The following is a 20,472-nucleotide window of genomic DNA, read 5'->3' on the forward strand; positions in this document are numbered from 1 at the left end:
TTTCCTCATAAGGGAGCATACAGAGATGTTCATGGCTTTCTTTCACTGTATGCCCCTTATAATTTCACATACTCTGGCAGTTCACAATAAGACAAACTGATAAAATGATGGAAATGTATACCTTGTGTGACGCCCGAGCACAGGCTGAGTAATCAAGAAGCCTCAATCCTCACCACTAGCATCATTGAGGGGTGTCCACATTGGAACGGATAACAAGTACACACACTGTAAAGTACAATTTCCCTTAAGAGCACACATAGATCACAGTCAGCCTGGGGCTAGTTTCTCCCTTTCTCTCCAGTTCCCCAGTAAGACTCCCCACTGGCACAGCTATAGGGTATAGATCTCAGCCTAGTGGTCAAGCTAAAACCCCCAGCACCCTCTCTATCCAACCAGTGCTTTTGTGTCCCTACCCAAGAAGTAGCTAACACACACACACACACACACACACACACACACACACACACAGACACACACAGACACACACACACACACACACACACACACACACACACACACACACACACACACACACACACACACACACACACACACACACACACACACACACACACACACGCACGCACACACACACACACACTTTAAGATATGAGCTATATACAAACACACAGACACTCCTGGGCAAGGCTGGCACAGGTTCTCCAGCTATGCCCCTTCCTGCCAGTCTATAAGTTAGTACCAACTGCCACCAACCACTAATATCAACTACTAAAAAGGCCCTTACCAAAGGGTGACCAATTTCACTGTGTAATATTACTGATATCCAAATAGTAAGTGTGACTGAGCAACAAGATTATTGGAGTGGCTTTGTACACTATCACTATATACATACAATGTACTCTAGAGCTGAAATTATCTCTACACAAAACAGCCACAGTTGAAAGGTTTCAAAATATTTAATAATAAATAATAAAAACACAAGACAATACTTTTTACTATACAGGGATAGTCAAGAGTTCAGAAATCACAGGGAAATGCTTAAAATAATACTGTAGAATAGTCTGACATAAATATAGAAAACAGCTAGACTAAATCTGATTAAATTCCTATCTAACTTCTAAGAGCAATCACAGTTCTAAATAAACTTACATATAAAGCAAAAACAGAGTACTGATAAGTTGTTGTCAGCTTTAGACAAAATCCAAAATGCTCTCTCTCTCTGAGACAGTCTTTTAAATTGATAATACATCTCTGCTGACTCATTTTAGATTACATCATTCTTCAGGTTCCCAGGCTAACAGAAACTCAGACTTCAACATATATTTGATCTTGCACCTGGTCAGCAAACCACAGCAATTAAAGACATTATATATGTAAAATCTAACAATTAACTCTGGTCTCAAAACAATAGAAAGAATCTGCTGGTCCAGATATCACTGCAATGAGTTTGAGATCAAACAGTCATGTTTAACATTTGGATTTGTGTTCATGACTTTACAATCACTTGTGCTGAAACATGTTTATAACACTTAATACAGATACTCCCATTTTCTTACCAGCATTTTCTCAAGCAGAATACTTTACAGCATATCCAAATAAACACTGTATGGTAGCAGGTTTATACTTCTGCTAAAAATATGTATGTAGTCCGAAAACTATGATGCTTGAAAAAAATCAGATTTTTTGCTGACATGATCTCAATATTATAGACACTACAATAATGAAAATTCTAACTTTATGTTAATTCTCAAACTACAAGCATAAATAGGTCTGTCAGGGTATACTGTCAAAAGTGATGAGATAAGCAACCAGCTGCAATAATCACGTGTATGTTTTATGATGTAATTATTGGACGAAGATATGAAAACCACTGGCAGTCAGTCACACAGCACAGAAATCAGTGCATGTATTTGAGACCGGAATGTTTTGTCTCTCAGCTGTGGCATAAGTTTCCGAGGACATACAGGAGAATAATACATTAAAATACCTGTGTTGTAGTTTATTTATGGAGCCATGATAAAGCTTTACATTTCTCCTGGTGAATGCTTGTTTCAGTTTCTGAGACAATGTCAGGATATTAATCTTCAGCAAAGGACAGATATGTGAGAAATGTAAGTTTGTTTCCACAAAAATAACAATGATATCATATTTCCATACATTCTAATGCTTTACATTTTGAAATAGTAAACCCTAACATAGGTTCATAGGTTCATAGGTTCATACTAGGCTATCTGCCCTAGGGCATTTATAAGCCTAGCCAGAGTGTGTTTGGCTTTCGCCACCCATTTTAAATTAATTTTGCTATGCCTTTTTTGAGGTTAGTATACTGTGCCTCTGTCTAACAGTGACACAGAAGTGATAGCCGGGGTAAACCTACGATCTCCCATTCACTCATCAAGATTCATCTTGAAGAGAGTCAATGTGGGACTCTGCCTAACCTGGACTGGGATTTTATTCCAGAGTGAAGGGAGCCTCTGGGTTATGAATCTGTCCCTCCAGCATGTCCTATTTATTTCAGTGTGAGGTTCATAGGTTCATAGATTTTTAAAGGGATGTTCCTTTCATACACACTTACACACACACTAACCCCCCTTCACACACACTTGCCACTTGCTGGATTCAAACCCCTACCTACCTATGTTATGACACTAGAGACGGACGCATTAGCAGAGCTCGCTATTCACATTACATGATGTAGCCCTGAAGGAAAAAGCAAACATACTGTACAAGACACAAGTAAAAAACAGGTTGATTCAAAACACTTTCTGGACACATTTTGTTTCATTGCTGTGGATTTGTTTCTTATACAGTATGCCTGGGACAGTTTGTAAATGCTGCTTTTTTTGTTCACATGTATTGAGAAGCTACCATGTGTATGCCTGGGGAAATGAGCAGTGATGTGCAATATACAGAACAGAGAAGGACACTTGTACATCATAAAGAAACACAGTTTCTTATGAAAAGCATTGCATGCAAGTTCTATGCTGTTAAACACACCACATGCATTTTCAGCAGTCTATGAGCATGCCATTATGTAACCTCTTTAAATTAATGCTTATACTACTTAATTTTCAGTATTATAGATATGGGTTAGAATAAACAACCCCTTGCCCTTAATTTGCATATTATGTATAGCTGGTATGAAACAAGGAATGAATATACGTAAATTATAGGAAACAATAGTAGTGTTTCATAGCAAGACCTGAACATTACTATAATGCTTTGGCTTGGTGTTATGTATAGCTTTGCAGATCCATTAAAATGTGTTACACATTATGTTATTATATGCAGTTTGATGTTCACAACATGAAGAGTGGCACTAGGGCATGGCTTTTGTATTATGCAAATAAATTCAAAGTGCTGGGGGCTCTCTCAGATTCTTTGTTGAACCTATTCCTATAACAAAAACCTTTCTCCAGTTAAAGGTAAAACACAGAAAGTGGTTCACGTAGCTTGAACAGCGACAACAACCAGCAAGTCTATTAGACCCAGTAAATTGCCAACTTGGGCCACGTAACTGAGAAACAGTAGTAAAACACACAATTCCACATCCGATAATGCTCACTCCAGTCCGTGCATACACCACAAACGCCAATGGTTACGAATCTTCTTTATTGTGATAACTTAAAAACACCATATACTGAAAACAATTTCACCAGTTTAGCGCTTTCATCTGCCAAGCGCAGACTTCTTCAGAACTGGTGAATAAAAAACAATTTCCCTTATTTATTTGACTTTTGGCACCATTTCTGTAATTATCTTAAAGCAGTATGCAGTTTTCTGAATATAAACAGTATGTATATAACTTTTCTTTAACCTTTCTAATTACTTACATTACATTGGTTTTAATAAATGGGATGATATATAAATATCATGAGGCAATGAAACAATATCCTAAGTAATGACACAATGTCATAGGAATAAATATAATACCATACAATTGATGTACTTTCTCACTTAATGAACAATACCATGAATGCATAAGATATATGATATATAAATTCCAATACATATAGTGTAAAATACACATTATAATTATACGTAATGATAGTATAAATATAAATGATAGTATGAATAGTATAAATAGTATAAATATGCAAGAATAATTAATGATTAATAAGTATTATAAATATTATAAATATTATAAATAATATAAATATGTGACCTAATGTTATGTATCATAAATTGATTAATAAATATTATTTAAAAATTGCTTGAAAATTACTAAAATTTTTAAAAAACGACATTACATGGTTAAAATAAATAAAAGTGCATTGTTATAACTTGAAATTAATTATGCATCCAGTACCAAAAAAGGTTTAATGCTGATATATTCATTAATACCTGGACTCCTGGTTGAGTCAGTCAGCATCTGCCATTTACTTTCCTTACAGGCTAATCTAGTTTTCCAGTCACCTTCATAAATATTTCCTAGTTCTTGGTCTATGACATAAAATAAAAAGATATGATTGTCCCCATTTTCCTTAATATGTCGGTATAGGGCATTTTTGCAATCTTTCTTCTTGATTCTGTAGTAATGTTCATAAATCCGTTTCTTTAATTGTCTTTCTGTTTTGCCTATATAATAGGCCGAACATATCTGACAACAAGCTAAATACACTATTTGTTTGCTAGAACAGTGTCCTCCTATACTTCTAATAATTGTCCTGTTTACATCCCCCAATTGAATATGCGTACCTGTGTAAATATATTTACACTGGTTGCATCTTCCACATTTCTTTGTTGCCATCTTCTCCTGTTGTTTTGCTGTTTTCTTGTATTTCGTTCCTTCTAACAACCTTTTTATGTTCGGACCTGTTTTATACACTATTCTGGGTGCACTCCCCAAAACTTCTCTATGTGTATCCACTACAGTGATGATGTCCCAATATTTACTAATAATTTCCTTTATTACATTACTGTATGGTGTATAAGTAATGACACATACTCTACCAATGTTGTCCTGAATAATGTTGATAGTGTCTTTAACCTCTGACACTTTACCCAATAACGACTGATATATACTTTGCCATTTGCTACTTACATATTTAGTCGTTTCCTTTATCATTTTGGTGGGATAACCTCTTTTTATAAATAAATCACTGATAAATTCCATTTCCTTATCCAAGATATCTTTACTGGATGACATTCTAGCCCCCCTAATACATTGTCCCTTAATAATATTTTTAAAAATGTAAGGCGGATGTTCACTGCTGTAAAATAAATAATCATTTGAAAAAGTATTTTTCCGATATACCCTAGATGTAAATCCTTCATTTGTTAAACCAATATAAGTGTCCAGGTAGGCAATACCTTGATTGCTGGTTTCATAAGTAAATGTAAGAAAATTTGTAGTTTTATTTAAATAATCTATGAAATCCTTAACATTTTCTTCATGACCTTTCCACAACAAGAAAATATCATCCAGAAACCTAACGTAAAATTTTATATGGTCATATTAAGGAAAATGGGGACAATCATATCTTTTTATTTTATGTCATAGACCAAGAACTAGGAAATATTTATGAAGGTGACTGGAAAACTAGATTAGCCTGTAAGGAAAGTAAATGGCAGATGCTGACTGACTCAACCAGGAGTCCAGGTATTAATGAATATATCAGCATTAAACCTTTTTTGGTACTGGATGCATAATTAATTTCAAGTTATAACAATGCACTTTTATTTATTTTAACCATGTAATGTCGTTTTTTAAAAATTTTAGTAATTTTCAAGCAATTTTTAAATAATATTTATTAATCAATTTATGATACATAACATTAGGTCACATATTTATATTATTTATAATATTTATCATATTTATAATACTTATTAATCATTAATTATTCTTGCATATTTATACTATTTATACTATTCATACTATCATTTATATTTATACTATCATTACGTATAATTATAATGTGTATTTTACACTATATGTATTGGAATTTATATATCATATATCTTATGCATTCATGGTATTGTTCATTAAGTGAGAAAGTACATCAATTGTATGGTATTATATTTATTCCTATGACATTGTGTCATTACTTAGGATATTGTTTTATTGCCTCATGATATTTATATATCATCCCATTTATTAAAACCAATGTAATGTAAGTAATTAGAAAGGTTAACGAAAAGTTATATACATACTGTTTATATTCAGAAAACTGCATACTGCTTTAAGATAATTACAGAAATGGCACCAAAAGTCAAATAAATAAGGGAAATTGTTTTTTATTCACCAGTTCTGAAGAAGTCTGCGCTTGGCAGATGAAAGCGCTAAACCGGTGAAATTGTTTTCAGTATATGGTGTTTTTAAATTGTCACAATAAAGAAGATTCGTAACCATTGGCGTTTGTGGTGTATGCACGGACTGGAGTGAGCATTATCAGATGTGGAATTGTGTGTTTTACTACTGTTTCTCAGTTACGTGGCCCAAGTTGGCAATTTACTGGGTCTAATAGACTTGCTGGTTGTTGTCGCTGTTCAAGCTACGTGAACCACTTTCTGTGTTTTACCTTTAACCGGAGAAAGGTTTTTGTTGGTTGCTATTTCGCAGTTTCATCTATTCCTATAACAGACACGAGATATGGAAAAGGATGATTACAGTATGCCAGAAAGTAATGAGATTACACAGAGTAAGATTTTTTTTATGTTACTTAAAATGGCTTGTTGAGACCCTGTTCATTATGTCTTTAGACTTATTTCATTATAATGCCTAGCAGTGAAATGTGGTGTGATACACTGCCCCTGTAGATACTTAAATGGAATAGATTACTAAAGTACCATGGGAATGCTCCCTACCCAAAGTGTGAAACCCCAAATTTTGGGTCCTGCTAGTGAAGTGTGGTTTAGAAAGAAAACCAGTGGGCCTTGAAGCTCCTGATACTATGGTAAAAACATTTCTGAGTGGGGAAACACCCCCGACCCATACTCTTCTATTAAAAGTCCAGGACTGCTGTATGTCAGAGTGTCTTAGACTTACATGCACTAGCATATGTATTTATGTCTGAATGTATGGTGAGGGTGTGGGTGTATGTGCGTGTGCATGTGTGTGTGTGTGTGTGTGTGTGTGTGTGTGTGTGTGTGTGTGTGTGTGTGTGTGTATGTATGTGCATGTATGTTTTTTTATGTCTATATTTATCTATATGTATATAGATATATGTGTATGTCTGTGTGTGTATATATATATATATATATATATATATATATATATATATATATGTGTGTGTGTGTGTGTGTGTGCATATATATATATATATATATATATATATATATATATATATATATATATATATATATCCATATGGATTCCTATTACAAGAACAAAAGTTCAGTACTTCGAACTTGTAATAGGAAGCCTCACATCTGCGGAAGTTCACTTTAACGAAAGTGAACTTTTACGTAAGTGCACTTCACCGAAAACACCACAGCACAGTGGAGGACATAAAAAACAAGCTATGTCCTCCACTATGGTGCGATAGTCACAGACCGTAGGGTTAGGGCATGGGTTAGGGTAAGGGGATAGTTAGTAAAGCTATCCCCTTACCATGTTTCTAACCCTAAGGTTCATGACTATCGCACCATAGTGGAGGACATTGCTATGTCCTTCACTGCGCTGCTGTCATCATGGACCTTAGGGTTAGGGTATGGGTCATGGTACGGGGATAGGCTTCTCTTCTCTTCTCTCAGAACCATCATTGAATACAGTACCCCCTTTGGTGTGTACCGTTCCAGGCATACTGCTGAACTGGAAAGGCCCCATAGATTTCTAAGCAATCAAATAAAGCATCTTAAATCCTACAACTACCTTGATGGATAAGCATGACTGTCCTTAAGCTCAGTAGCCTACAGGTTGCTGCAAGGTGACCTGAGTCTCACCTTTCAAGCCATGAAAGACCCAATACTATTTGACCTCTTGTTTCTTTGAAAAACCATGTCAGCAATAAGCTGGAATTCTCTTTGCAAACACCTGCACTAAGGATCTAAATCCTCATCAACAAGTAAATAAGACTAGCTAGAAAGATAGGTTCCTAACTCCACTTACTTCCAGCCTATGGAATAAGTTACCACTGCAGGTCAATCAATGTTATACTTTGGTTATCTTTAAGGCTAGTCTTGATGACTAGATGGACTGACACAAATTTGCACCAGGGTTATCATGTACTGCCCTGCTTAATCTAGGAGGCGAACACTTGAAAAAAGTGGCAAGAACTTTAAGTTTGCCTCATTAAAAGTGTACATGGCTAGGCATCTTATGCTCACAATGATACTTTGCCTAATGTGTTCCTATTATTTTTTTCATATAGGAACCAGCAGTAACTAGATCATTTTCTATAAAAAAGTCTTTCGACTTTTCCCAGTTAGGGGTCCCCACAGCGGAACTCCAGTCTGCTAATGATTGGCAGTGGATTTTATGATGCCGAGTTTCCAGCCCAATGCCCAACCTTCAAGGAAAGCGCACCCATTCATGCACACACCTACTTGCATGTCTTTAAACATCATACAACCATGGGGAGGACATGTAGACTTCACACAGAAGGCGCTCCAGCCGAGAATTGAACTGGAGAGTCTCTTGCTGTGAGGCAACAATGCTTACTGCTGCACCATTGCAGCCCCAATTAGATCAGTTAAATACAATAAAATCCTCAGAAAGTGAACACAGTATTTTACATATTACTGTTACTCATGGGAGCTGCTTATTTTTACATCCTTAACTCAGAGTTCCACGGACTGTGATTCTTTCTCATATTCCCTGCAGTTACAGACCAATGACTAAATCTTTCCTGAATCAGAAGCATCTCTTTAGAATTCTGCATATTTAGCATAAGAAAGCTACAGCATCTCGATACATTTTCTGTTACATAAAAGTTAACACACAATTCTACTGCCAGTAGTAGTTTGTAGTTAAATAATGTGTCTTAGTGGCAGTAGAATTGTGTGCGTTCTTTTATGTAATATCAGAAGACCTCACATTTTTTTAGAAGTTGCTCTTCCAGGGCATCACATCATCACAGTGCAACTTCTATTTTGTCAGAAGACCCAGAAAAATTCCCAGCGCTTTTTTATGTACATAGGTTATTAAAAGGCATGCAGACAATTCCCATTTACCTCAAGCACTGTCTGCTTATGTGACTTGATTCAGGTTACACAGGAGACAAATGAGGGGTGAGGGAATCCAATCCCATAACACAGACACTGCAGCTCACTGACTTGATCCTTTGTGTTAACTGATTATACTGTGTCACATATGTTTTTCCTTTTTTCTGTAGACTGCCTTCCCATTGCTAATGTTCTATTTTTTTTTGTATAGGATGTAACCTCCAGTCCTCTTTGGTAAGTCCACATTAAGTCAATTATGTCCATAGCCATTGTCTGTCCAGAATATAACATTTACCAGTTTTCAGTTGTGCTTTTATCTGTGTTCATGTAACACTGGCAAAAGGTATTCCTTTAGCATTAGTTTAGTTAGTTTCTAGTATATAACATTTATACACAGCTATTTTAGATGTTCGGTATAAATATGTATCACTTTAATGTAAATTTCAGTCAAGTTTCAGAATATGACATTCATACTCATTCATGAGATGAGTACAGTATATTCCAGATGGATTTCAGTATATAATAAATAAATACACTAAATATATAAATAATAGGATACATAAATTTTACCATTACAGCAGACAGAGATAGGGAAGAAAAATAGGCAGTGTTAACAGTTTGTACTTTGTCTAACTTAATAAAGACGCGCAGAGACAGGGTGATGATGTGTCTCCACTCTGTTTCTAGAACAGCAGGTCTAAAAGAATACCTAACCCAATCAGTTTAGAAACCACAGTATAAAAAAGACATTTCAGAATAATGTGCAGGTTTTAAATATATCACACATAACATCAGAACTTAGACTTAGAGATTCTAAAGACTATGAATTTAGATAATGGGATAATCGAGCAGGTATATTTCCTGCATGTGGCAGTGTTAAAGTTATTTGGGAATTACATAAATTAGCCAAATTGTTGGAGGTATTAGCTAATAGTACCTTTGAAGTCATAAAGGACATCATTACAGATCTGCAGATTATGAGTAAAGTGGTGTAAAGCCTGTATATTCAAACCAGATTACAGTAGCTAGTAATACAAATATGATATATTTGTAAAGTAGCAGCAAAAAAAGGTCCCTGCAAATTTTCGTCAGAGACCTGAGGGGAAGCTGTTATACTGAGGGCTTGCAGTTTAAAGTAATGGCTCAGTGGTGCAGCAGTAGCAATGTTGCCTTACGGCAAGAGGTTCTCTGGTTCGATTCTTGGCTGGCTTGCCTTCTGTGTGGAGTCTGCATGTTCTTCCTGCATTTGTGTGGGTTTGCTTTGGTTTCCTCCTATGTTACAAAGACATGCATCTGGAGTGTTTCTCCCTGGGTCTTTACTGAAAATTGGCTTTGTTCCAAGTCAGACCTTCCAGGTTAACAAATAAATGTTAGGCATAAGGTAGAACAGGCCTAAAAAAAATGTCAGACTTGTGTTTCATTTATGCATACAGTTCAGTAGAAGGGAAAAGATAATCTTGCTGGCTAAGTATGAGATGTACAGAAATACAGAATGTTCCATTCTCAAGAGAAAGATGTGTACTTGCAATGGAATGCTAGATAAGAATAGATTATGAGGGACATGCAAGACAAGACTTGGAAACCAAGGACAAAGAGGTATGTAAAACATTACAGAGTTTTGGTATTATTAGGATATACTTCAGACACGGTCAGTGAAGTCATTAAGTTAGTTCAGACTGACATACAGAAAAGATTATCCAGCATTCCAGAGAGGAAGTTAGCTTTTGAACTGCAGAACAGACACTCAAGCTGGAGTAAATAACTCAGGGTAAATATTCATACTTCAGGAGGAAAAGATGATTTCAGTTAATATTATTCAGGAAAATCAGAATATATGTGCGGAAACTTTGGATATATTTATCAGCACTGTTACTATTATCCAGCATTCCAGATCAGTACTGTTATTAAAGACAGCATTCGGATATTGTTAACATCTAATAAAGTATTATTAACCAAACTACTGTGTTTGCAGCATATATTCTGTCAAAGTACAAAAAGACTTGACCCATACATGAGAGACTGTCACCTCTTCAACACAAGTTTGGGTAAAAGATAAAAACTTTCATTTCAGTCTCATTTCTGTTGTTTCCAGTTAATTCCAGTATAGTACATTCCTATCAATTCTTACACCCTGTAACATTGAAACTACAGCTCACTGTCTTAATCCTCTCTGTTAACTGCCAGACTGTGTCACATATGTTTGTATTTTTTATTTTATTATTTGGTTTTCCAGACTGCCTGCCCATTGCTATTGCTCTGTTTTTTTATTTTGTTTTTTTTTGTTTTTTTTGTATAGGATGTAACCTCCAGTCCTCATTGGTGTGTCCACATTAGATCAGTTATGTCCATAGCCAATGTGTGTTCTAATATCATTGATGTATATCATCTAAATATAGTAGGGACCTATTATTAATGTGTAAGATACTGTATTGACTTACATGGAGAAGTAGGACCCACTCAGCAGCTATCTCCACCAAGAATAGCATCAGACTGATATATAGTTGTACAGTGTTATATCAGTCTGATGCTATGCAGACAATTCCTAGTTAGGCTTAAAAAGATCAATGGACATTAGCCTATCATAGATCTTAGCAAATTAATAGGCTAATGTCCATTGATCTTTTTAAGCCTAGCCATTCATGCCCCAATTTTCCCAATAATCAGTGACCATTTACTACAATGACTTTGATATATGCCTGTCCTTCACGACATCTACAAGCTGCCCCTGTCCATAAGAGTTACAAATATCATACCAGGGGTGAATTTCTGATGTCCCAGCCATTGGTACAAATTGCATTTGAAGAGACTTAGGGATGAGTGAGAGGGGTGTCACTGTCTCACAACAGAGTCTCTCAATGGCATTGGGTTGTGTGGTAGTTTGCCTTAAGGCCTTACAGGTTGAAACATTTGTGAGATGCAGTTGTATGTGTCCTGTGGTGCATTGTCCTTTTAGAATGTTTGGGAGGCTGTTAAGGGCAGCATATGGGAAGCCTTTGACATTTGGGTAGATTGTATTTAAGACCTCAGCATATGTGAATTTGTGTGTTTAATGTGTTGTAGGTGCAGAGTGTGTGTATTACTGGCAACCTGATTGGAGATATCTTTATCTGTATGTGACAGCCTTGCCTCCAAACACATAGTGTAATTACATCTCTTTCAGACTGTGTCAATCTGTAAAGAATAAGATGACTATCCATAAACATGAGAGAACTGCTATATTGACTCAGGATCCCCATTTCCATTCGGCTGACTACAGAGACAGAAGGAAAGTGCACATCCATGGCTATGGATACTCTTTTTTGCGCTCTCCAAAGGGTGGTGCAATTGGGTTTGTAACTCACTTAATTTGGAGTTATTGGGCTAGGGAAGATGTCTGTGATTAATCTAAAACAACACTCTTGGGGTAATGTTTTTTGGTTGACAAACTAGCTGTTTTACACTCAGCTATATACTGGGAAAATAGCAGAGGTAGTTATATATAGAAAATTACAACTCTTGCTGCCTGCATCTAAACAGGTCACTGCAAATGAATGCTTCTGAACTGAGCACAAGCTATACAAGATGAGATAGAGAGGAATCCAATCAGTAAAAAGTAAAAATGTAGTATAAGCATATATAGAAGGCTCAGTTCCTGCAGCAATTCCCAATTCTCTCACTATTGTGCGTGACACTACAAGACTAACATCCCCAGACCAAGTAAAATGCAAACAGTAAAAATGGAGTAGCAATTAAAAAAATGAGGCTCAGATCTTGTAGAAGCTCACAATTCTCCCACTACTGTGAGGGATTCCAGAAGATTAAGGTCCCAGGCACACCTCTCAACCATACCTAATTTCTAGGTAAATACCGGTTTTGAGGACAAAATATTGGGGTGCCACGAATTCCCGCATGGCCCCTTTAATTTCCGATTTTCTTTTCTTTTTTTTTTCTCCTGACGTCATCAACAGAGTGTGCGCGATGATGTCAGCTTTGTCCCCCGGCTCAGGTTTCCTTGTTTAATGGCTGGTTTGTTTTCCCGCTTTACTTATTTAATGTTTGACTCTGTCTGCAGCTGTGCAGTATGCACGGATGGCTCGGCTTCGGCTCCTCCAGGTAAAAAACAGCATTTGCCTTAAAGCAGGAGAAACTGTACTTCAGGAGTGTGTAAACTGTCTTTTTATTTAAATGGCAGCACTCGTGCAAACAAATCTGTGTACTTCTAGACTAGTGTGCTTAGAAACAGGAGTTTGCTTGAAGTTTTTTTTTATTTAATTTTATTTGTACTGAGTCTGTGCATGCTGTTTGCTTCATTCATGGCCAGCTGTGCTTTAATTAACTTATATGAGATCAATAAAATCTTTTTGAATGGAGAAAGGAGGACTACATAATAGCCTAAAGATAACCATAGTCAAAGCTCTGTGCATGTACGTCGCTGCAGCAGGGGAACCGTTATTTAAAAAGAATAAAACTAGTGAGGGCCAGTAGGTTGACTGAATATAAGGCAATCGAATTGATATACCTTCCACTTCCACAATTTAATTCTGTGTCCTTTCTTGCACTACCACTTGTAAACAAAGAAACATGTGCCGTTTAGTGTCGTATTTGTAAACATTAATGAGACTATAAGTCACTACATGCATTGAGCGTTTGAGCGTTGTGTACATTCCATTTCTGTTGATGTCCATTAAGTTTGTTATTCTCTTGTTACTGCTGTTCTTATGAAGCTAGGTTTTTAGACATTTGACCAGGAGATTACTTATGAAGAACTTATTAGATTTGCACTTTAGATCTAATAGTTTCTTTTACAGCTGATGGTCTACATTTCATATTCAAGTGTCTTTCAAACTTAATTGTTTCCAAAACCAAGTAAAATCTTTAAGCTGCAGATTTTATTCTTGATATATAACTGGTATGCAACATTAAAAAATATAGTTACAGCATATTACTTTAATACTATTATTTTATTTGCCAACTCTTGTATCAAACACATATTAAGAAGTTTTCATTTCTAGTCTGTTGATTTGCAGCTTACAGCTGCTTGCAGTTCATGTTCCAGTGTATTGAAGAATAGTTTATGATATAATTCACGTTTGTGAACTTTATGGATTTACTTTTATAACATTTGGAAAAATTGTTCTTGATATTTAAGCCTTCTATCATTTACTTTTGAAGTTTTTTAAGTGAACTAGGCTATGTATTTTAGCATTGTTTTTAACTTCTGAAGTAAGACGTGCATTTGTGCAGTTGTACAGTAGGGAAATGACTGTGTAGCAACACACAATATATGTATATAGTTGTGTGTTACATATATATTGTGGAAGATTAGTGCAGCTTTGCATTTTATTATGTACAGATGCAAATTAGATTCTTCCAATCAAAACAGAATCTTTTGGTTAATTAAATGTACAGCAAGTAACTTTGGTTCAGTCTTAATTGCTGGGGAGCAGTGTGTTTTGGTTTCTGTCTGCCCCTCTCTCTCTCTCTCTCTCTCTCTCTCTCTCTCAGTCTCTCATTCTGGATTCCTCTGGCAGGAATGATTTCCATCTTCTTCTCCTCCAGTCTTTCATCACCATATTTGATCCTGTTTCCCAGAACCTAAGTTCTAGACTCCCAGTCACTTTCCACAAAGGGCATATTTTCTCTTATTGGGCTTTCCTCAGCCTTCATGTTTTGCATCCAATAACTTATTAAAGAAACCTGCTCTTACTATCACAGCCAGGTAGCTGTCTGGACTTAAAACAACAGGTAGGCTTGGCAAAACACTTACTTGATGATTTAATTAAACATTGCTCTGTTTACAATGCATTCTGTATATAACATTATAATCATTATTTATATTATTAGTTATATATGTTGACAGTATTTGCATCACTGTTTACAAATATCAGTCATACTCTTCTGTTTGGTGAGAGGCACAGCACTATGATACAGAAGAGTCCCACCTCCTTTTTGATACTGTATTTATAGTGTGGGTGTGGAAGTAGACTTTTATGATGGAAATGTTCTGAACTGGGCAGTTTTGTTATTATTGGTTCATGCATTTTGTTTCATTGCCTACAGTACAGCCTACTGGAAAAATAATAAATTTAACATGTGCTTTGTCTAACAAGTATGTTGTATTATACAAGGAATATCATTTAATAAAGTCAGGAAGGTGTATCAAAGAAAAGAAAACATGTATGGTTCTTGTTTTGTGCACAAGGGGCCAATGATTTTAAAACAGCCCAAAGGTAATCTTTATCCACCACTGGCCAGATGCATTTTCTTTGGATGTGGTGTGGGTTTCAGTGCTGTTTCAATGAATGTGAGTTTCAAGGGCAGAGAAGTTTTAATGCCAAGCCTATTTTCATTGTGAGACAGTATTGCTTTGTTTACCAGATGTCTATTAGTGTTTCTGCATTGTTGTGCTGCAAAATGTAAAAATAAAATCCAAATAATCATTGTAGAAGTAAAGCAGTATGCACACATTCATGTTTATGGTAAATGGGGTGAAATAGCCAGGTAATGGGACATTGGGATGGCTGCAGGGGGACTCTGGTGCCATATTTTGGTTGTCTGTTCTTCAGTTTGCGTTTGGTGGTTGGTATCCCACAATTCCATTGGAGTGGGTGGGGTTACATAACTATGTATGCAAATTAGATGTTAATCAGTGTACAGATTTGTACCTATTTTTCATGGGCCCTGTCCAGATTTTTGATGTTTCCAGGTTGAGAGGTATGTTCCCAGGCCAAGCTAAAAATGCAAACAGTTGACTTTTGCTTAAAATAAGAAAAAACATGCAGATAAAAAAATATACAATTCACATTCACACTCTGAATATTACAGTGTTCACTAGTTGAAATAGGATGATATGAAACAGGGGTAACCTGAGCTTTAAGAGTCTAATGGGAGTGCCTTATCAGTTTGAACTATCAGTGTTCAGTAGACATAGCATGGGGAGGAGCTTGCAAACTTTAATTTACAGTATGGACCGGTGGTTAAAAGCACATAAACTGGGCAGGTGGATAGGAAAAAAATCCAAACATCAGTGCAGTCAAACAGCAGTTTTTTTAAACTCAGAGCTCCTGTAGCTGAAGAGGAATGTAGGCGAATACCTTACATAAGAAAACTGTTTCTTAGTTCCCCTCACTAACTAGCCAGATCTATTTTCTATTCAATCAATTCATGATAAAGAAATGTTTCTTAACTGATCCTATTTAACAGCTTTTATAACTTCAAGAAAAAAAATCTTTGCACAAAAACAAAATTTCAAATACAGCAAATTATAATGTAATAAGAGCAAAATCAAAAAGTAATGAAAATTTCCAAACTTTAAATGTAGAAAATCCAAAAATTATTGCAGCCAAACAGCTGTTTGAAACTCAGAGTGCTTATAGCATTTATAAATATACATTCATATCTCCACTGCTGATAGAGGATTTCCACCGGCAATGGCTAAACCTTGTATATCTTGCAGAGGTATAACTGTGGATCATTGTTGATAAGAGGTGTCGCTCCATGCAGTGGTGCAGCAATCTGGAAGGTTAATCCTCACATCCTCAGCAAACATCCACAATGAGTAAGCCAGGTTAGTTTATACATGCTTTGCTTGCCAAAGATGAGCCAGAAACAACCCAGGTTGTGACGTCATACATGTCTGTCCTTAAGCTCTGCAACTAAGCATTTATTTATTTATTAATGTATTTTCATTTGGTAACTAGAATAGTCCAATTGAGCCAAAGACCTATTTTCTGTGGCTGGCCAGGAAGAAAATATAGAGGAGATATTTCAATACTATGTAACAGCTAAAGAGTGATGTATGTGTATACATGAATTTAAATCATGCATTTGAATGTGACTTAGTTTGAATGATGTAAAGACCAGCAAAATCGATCAAAACTGTAACAATCATTAAGTGTGCCATTTTTTCATGTCAAGTTCTAGTGGAGTTTGGGAATTTGCCCTTTTCCCCACTGTAGTGTGATCTTAGATTTGGCATATTAGATTAACACCTATGCAGTGTGGAATGTCACAACTCTAGAAACCTACCCACATTCTTGCATTCCAGAGCATATTCTGAAAAAAATCAACTTGAAAAGCATTAGATAAACACATGTAAATATTTTGTGAACAATAAAAGCTATTAAAAGCTGTTCAAATAACAATGCTATCAGTAAGAAGTGTTCTTTAGTGTTAATAACTGATGTTTTCATAGTCTTTCCATAATGATATAATACAGTATAATGCATATAACTGAGAATTATATATTTGCTAAACATTCACAAACGCATTTTCATGCCTTGAAAACTGTGCAACCTAGACATGTAGTATTAGCACGCTTTTGTTAATTAGTTTTTCAGATGAAAGCAAGAACTTCTGTGAGTGCATGTTTGTTGAGATATTTACAGAAATATGAAAACATGTGTAATTGTGTAATTTGCAATATAAATAACACTGAATAGCTATCAATATGTGCAACTTATAGTGCAAATGTCAATAACAGATTTCTTTAACAAAGTTTAAGGTTTCACCAGATGAGGTACAATTGTTTTTTTTTTAAGTACACATGGTGATATTGGTTATTTTCATAATTACTTGCAAACTACTACTAATTTCTCCAGTATAGTGTCCTATAAATGGACATTAACAATGGATTTTCCTGTCCCCACCATGGCATTTCACACAAAAGAAACTCAAGCACAAAAGGAAAAGAGCAGGCCGTAACTCACTAAAATAAAAAAGAGATGCAATATGAGCATGTCTGTTCTCTTTAATATCAAGAACGTTATCAGAATGCCATATAAAGGCAAGTGCTCACATTTAAATACAATATCTCATGATGTCACAGGTTATACACCTACCAAAACCAACAATTAATTAAAGACGTTAAACACTTTAGGGACTACTAAGAAGTAAATACAAAAGTATGAAAATACAAAAGTTCAGAATAAATTAAATACATTTGTATTTCAGAAGAGTTTTAACTGAAATATAGTCATTAATGCCTGGTGCATGGTGTGCTCAAAAAATACTTAATTTTAACTCAAAATTCTAAGTGTGTGTAAAACTGCGCTACAAATCTCTTCTCATCTATCTTTTCTATGACTAAAAATTGAAATTTTTTAAAATCTCTACAAATTTGAGCAAGCCTAGCTAAAGCTTTGGTGTTGTCTTTATTCTTTATGGCAAGTTCATGTTTGTAGAATTTCACATTCTGCCCCTTAAAAGCATGTAGGTTTGTTTCTCAGATATGAAAATATGAACATAAATATGAAAATATGAATAATAAGTGGCAAACAGTCATGAATTTCACTACTATGACATATTGTAGCTAAACAATCTTATTGCCATTTTGTTAATAAGTCCTTGCCTTGTCTAATAGTGCCTGCTATTAGCTGGTAGTTTGCTTACTTAAAGCAGATAGAAGCAAAAAATGTCTGGACATCATATGGAGCTATGGGTGTTAACTGGAAGAATGCAAAAAAGTGCTATAGGCTTGAATGAGGTATATAAATAGCAGGGGTGTAGGGGTACATAGACGCTTATTACCCTGCAAAAACAACTGTTTAATTTTTTTAAGTGTGTCCAAGTACATTCATTTTGAACACATTTGTTTGTATACTTTGTACTCAATATGTACTGAGTCTAATTATGGTGGCTGCCAAAAAAAGCAATTACTAGAAAATGGAAATCAAAGTCTAAACCAATTCTGCTAGAAGTAGTGAATATAGTAACAGATATAAGACAACTGGAATTGAGATCTTTAGAAAAGGGAAGGAGCAAACTACATAGGAAAAATGGGAACAATGCATGCAGAGAAGGAATAAGGTTTAAAAGAAGTCAGGATGTGAATGAGCTGTATAAAGCTTAACTTAGAATCAATGGAAATGATGTTTGCATCTACAGTTGTTTCAGTGGTGTCTGTGATGCATAATGTTTGCAACTAAAGTAAATACCCCCAACCAATTTACATTACAGCCAGTATCTGTAGATGCCATAAAAAATTACTGCGTATACTTAAACCTACTACCCTAGCTGCAGATAATCTCTCTGCAGAATATCTTCAGATTGCCGCTGAAGGAATAGCATATCCTTTAGCAATACTCATTAACAGATCCATATCTGAGAGCACAATACCTATTATCTGGAAGATCTCCCACATTATTCTCATACATAAAGGAGGCAATTCCACTGAACTTACTAACAATCATCCGATTGCCATTCTATCTTCATTATCTAAAATCCAGAGAGAGTCATTCACACTGAACTCATGAATTATCTTCACACCCACAAATTACTATCTAACACACAACATGGTTTTCATCCTTATTACAGTACCACCACAGTCCTACTCACCTTTGCTAATGCAGTTACTGACTTTAGAAATCAAGGACAATTTGTATCTGCCATATTTTTAGACTTTTCCAAAGCCTTTGATATGGTAAATCATAACAAATTGATTGATGTCCTATCCCCTCTAAATCTTTCTTGCTGATCTATCAATTGGTTTCAAAGCTATTTATCTGGATGTCAGCAGGCAGTAGTTTGACAACACCACCTCTCTGCTCTCTTACCAGTTACCTTAGGGGTCCCTCAGGGCTCCACCCTTGGACCTCAACTCTTCTCCCTCTTCACCAATCAATTTCACACCTCCACTCCTCATGCCTCTGTTATACAATATGCAGATGATTCTACCCTTATATGTGCATCTTTCTCACTAGCAGACCTTCAGACCATAACTCAAGATTCATTCCTATCTGTAGAAACATGTTTTTTTAACTCACATCCCAATAAAACAAAACTACTTCTCTTTTACCCATCTAGAACTTCCTCTTCTCATTTCACTTTCAACTTGGAGTCCAAAAATAAAACCATTATTACCCCAGTAACACATACAAAACTGTTAGGCATCAAAACTGACAACAATCTGAAATTTTACATCCACATTGCTCAAACTATTAAAAAGGCTCACAAAAATAGGTCTTCAATACATAAACAAGCAGTTCCTATCTAATTCCACAAAAGCTACTATCACCCATACACACCTTCTGTCAACTCTCTTATATGCCTCCCCAATACTAACCATCCTCCATAAAACTGATATTATCAGGCTTGAATCTTGCTACAATAAAATTGCCAAATTTGTTACTAATGCCTCACATAGATCACATAACCAACTTAACTGGCTTGAATTTCCTCAGTTGCTACATTATAACCAAAGTATTCTTGCCCACAAGATCCTACACCAGCCAGATAAAATCCCTGCTCTCAACAATACAACCATATACCACTATCAGACCCCTACGCTCTAGTAAAAAAGTGTTGTTAAAAACACCAAAGCTAACAACTCAGCTGGTGACTCTCTTCTCTTCTCTTCTCCAATGTTATTGCAAAATTGTGGAACAAACTTCCATCCAATATTTCCTCTGACTGCTCTTTGGCACAGTT

The 20,472-nt window shown here is 35.7% G+C and overlaps 1 protein-coding gene across 1 annotated transcript in view; it reads left to right on the plus strand.

Moving 5' to 3' along the window:
* Positions 1–20,472, plus strand: part of LOC122802353 (E3 ubiquitin-protein ligase SH3RF3-like) — a 2,381,113-nt gene that overhangs the window by 89,577 nt on the left and 2,271,064 nt on the right. Inside the window, exon 2 of the mRNA XM_044071989.1 lies at positions 9,278–9,300. Within this exon, the coding sequence (XP_043927924.1) occupies positions 9,278–9,300 (23 nt within the window). The remainder of the gene's footprint in view (positions 1–9,277; positions 9,301–20,472) is intronic.

Source organism: Protopterus annectens, chromosome 5.part0 (assembly GCF_019279795.1).
Source record: "Protopterus annectens isolate FY-2018-M chromosome 5.part0, PAN1.0, whole genome shotgun sequence".
Classification (NCBI taxonomy): Eukaryota; Metazoa; Chordata; order Ceratodontiformes; family Protopteridae; genus Protopterus; species Protopterus annectens.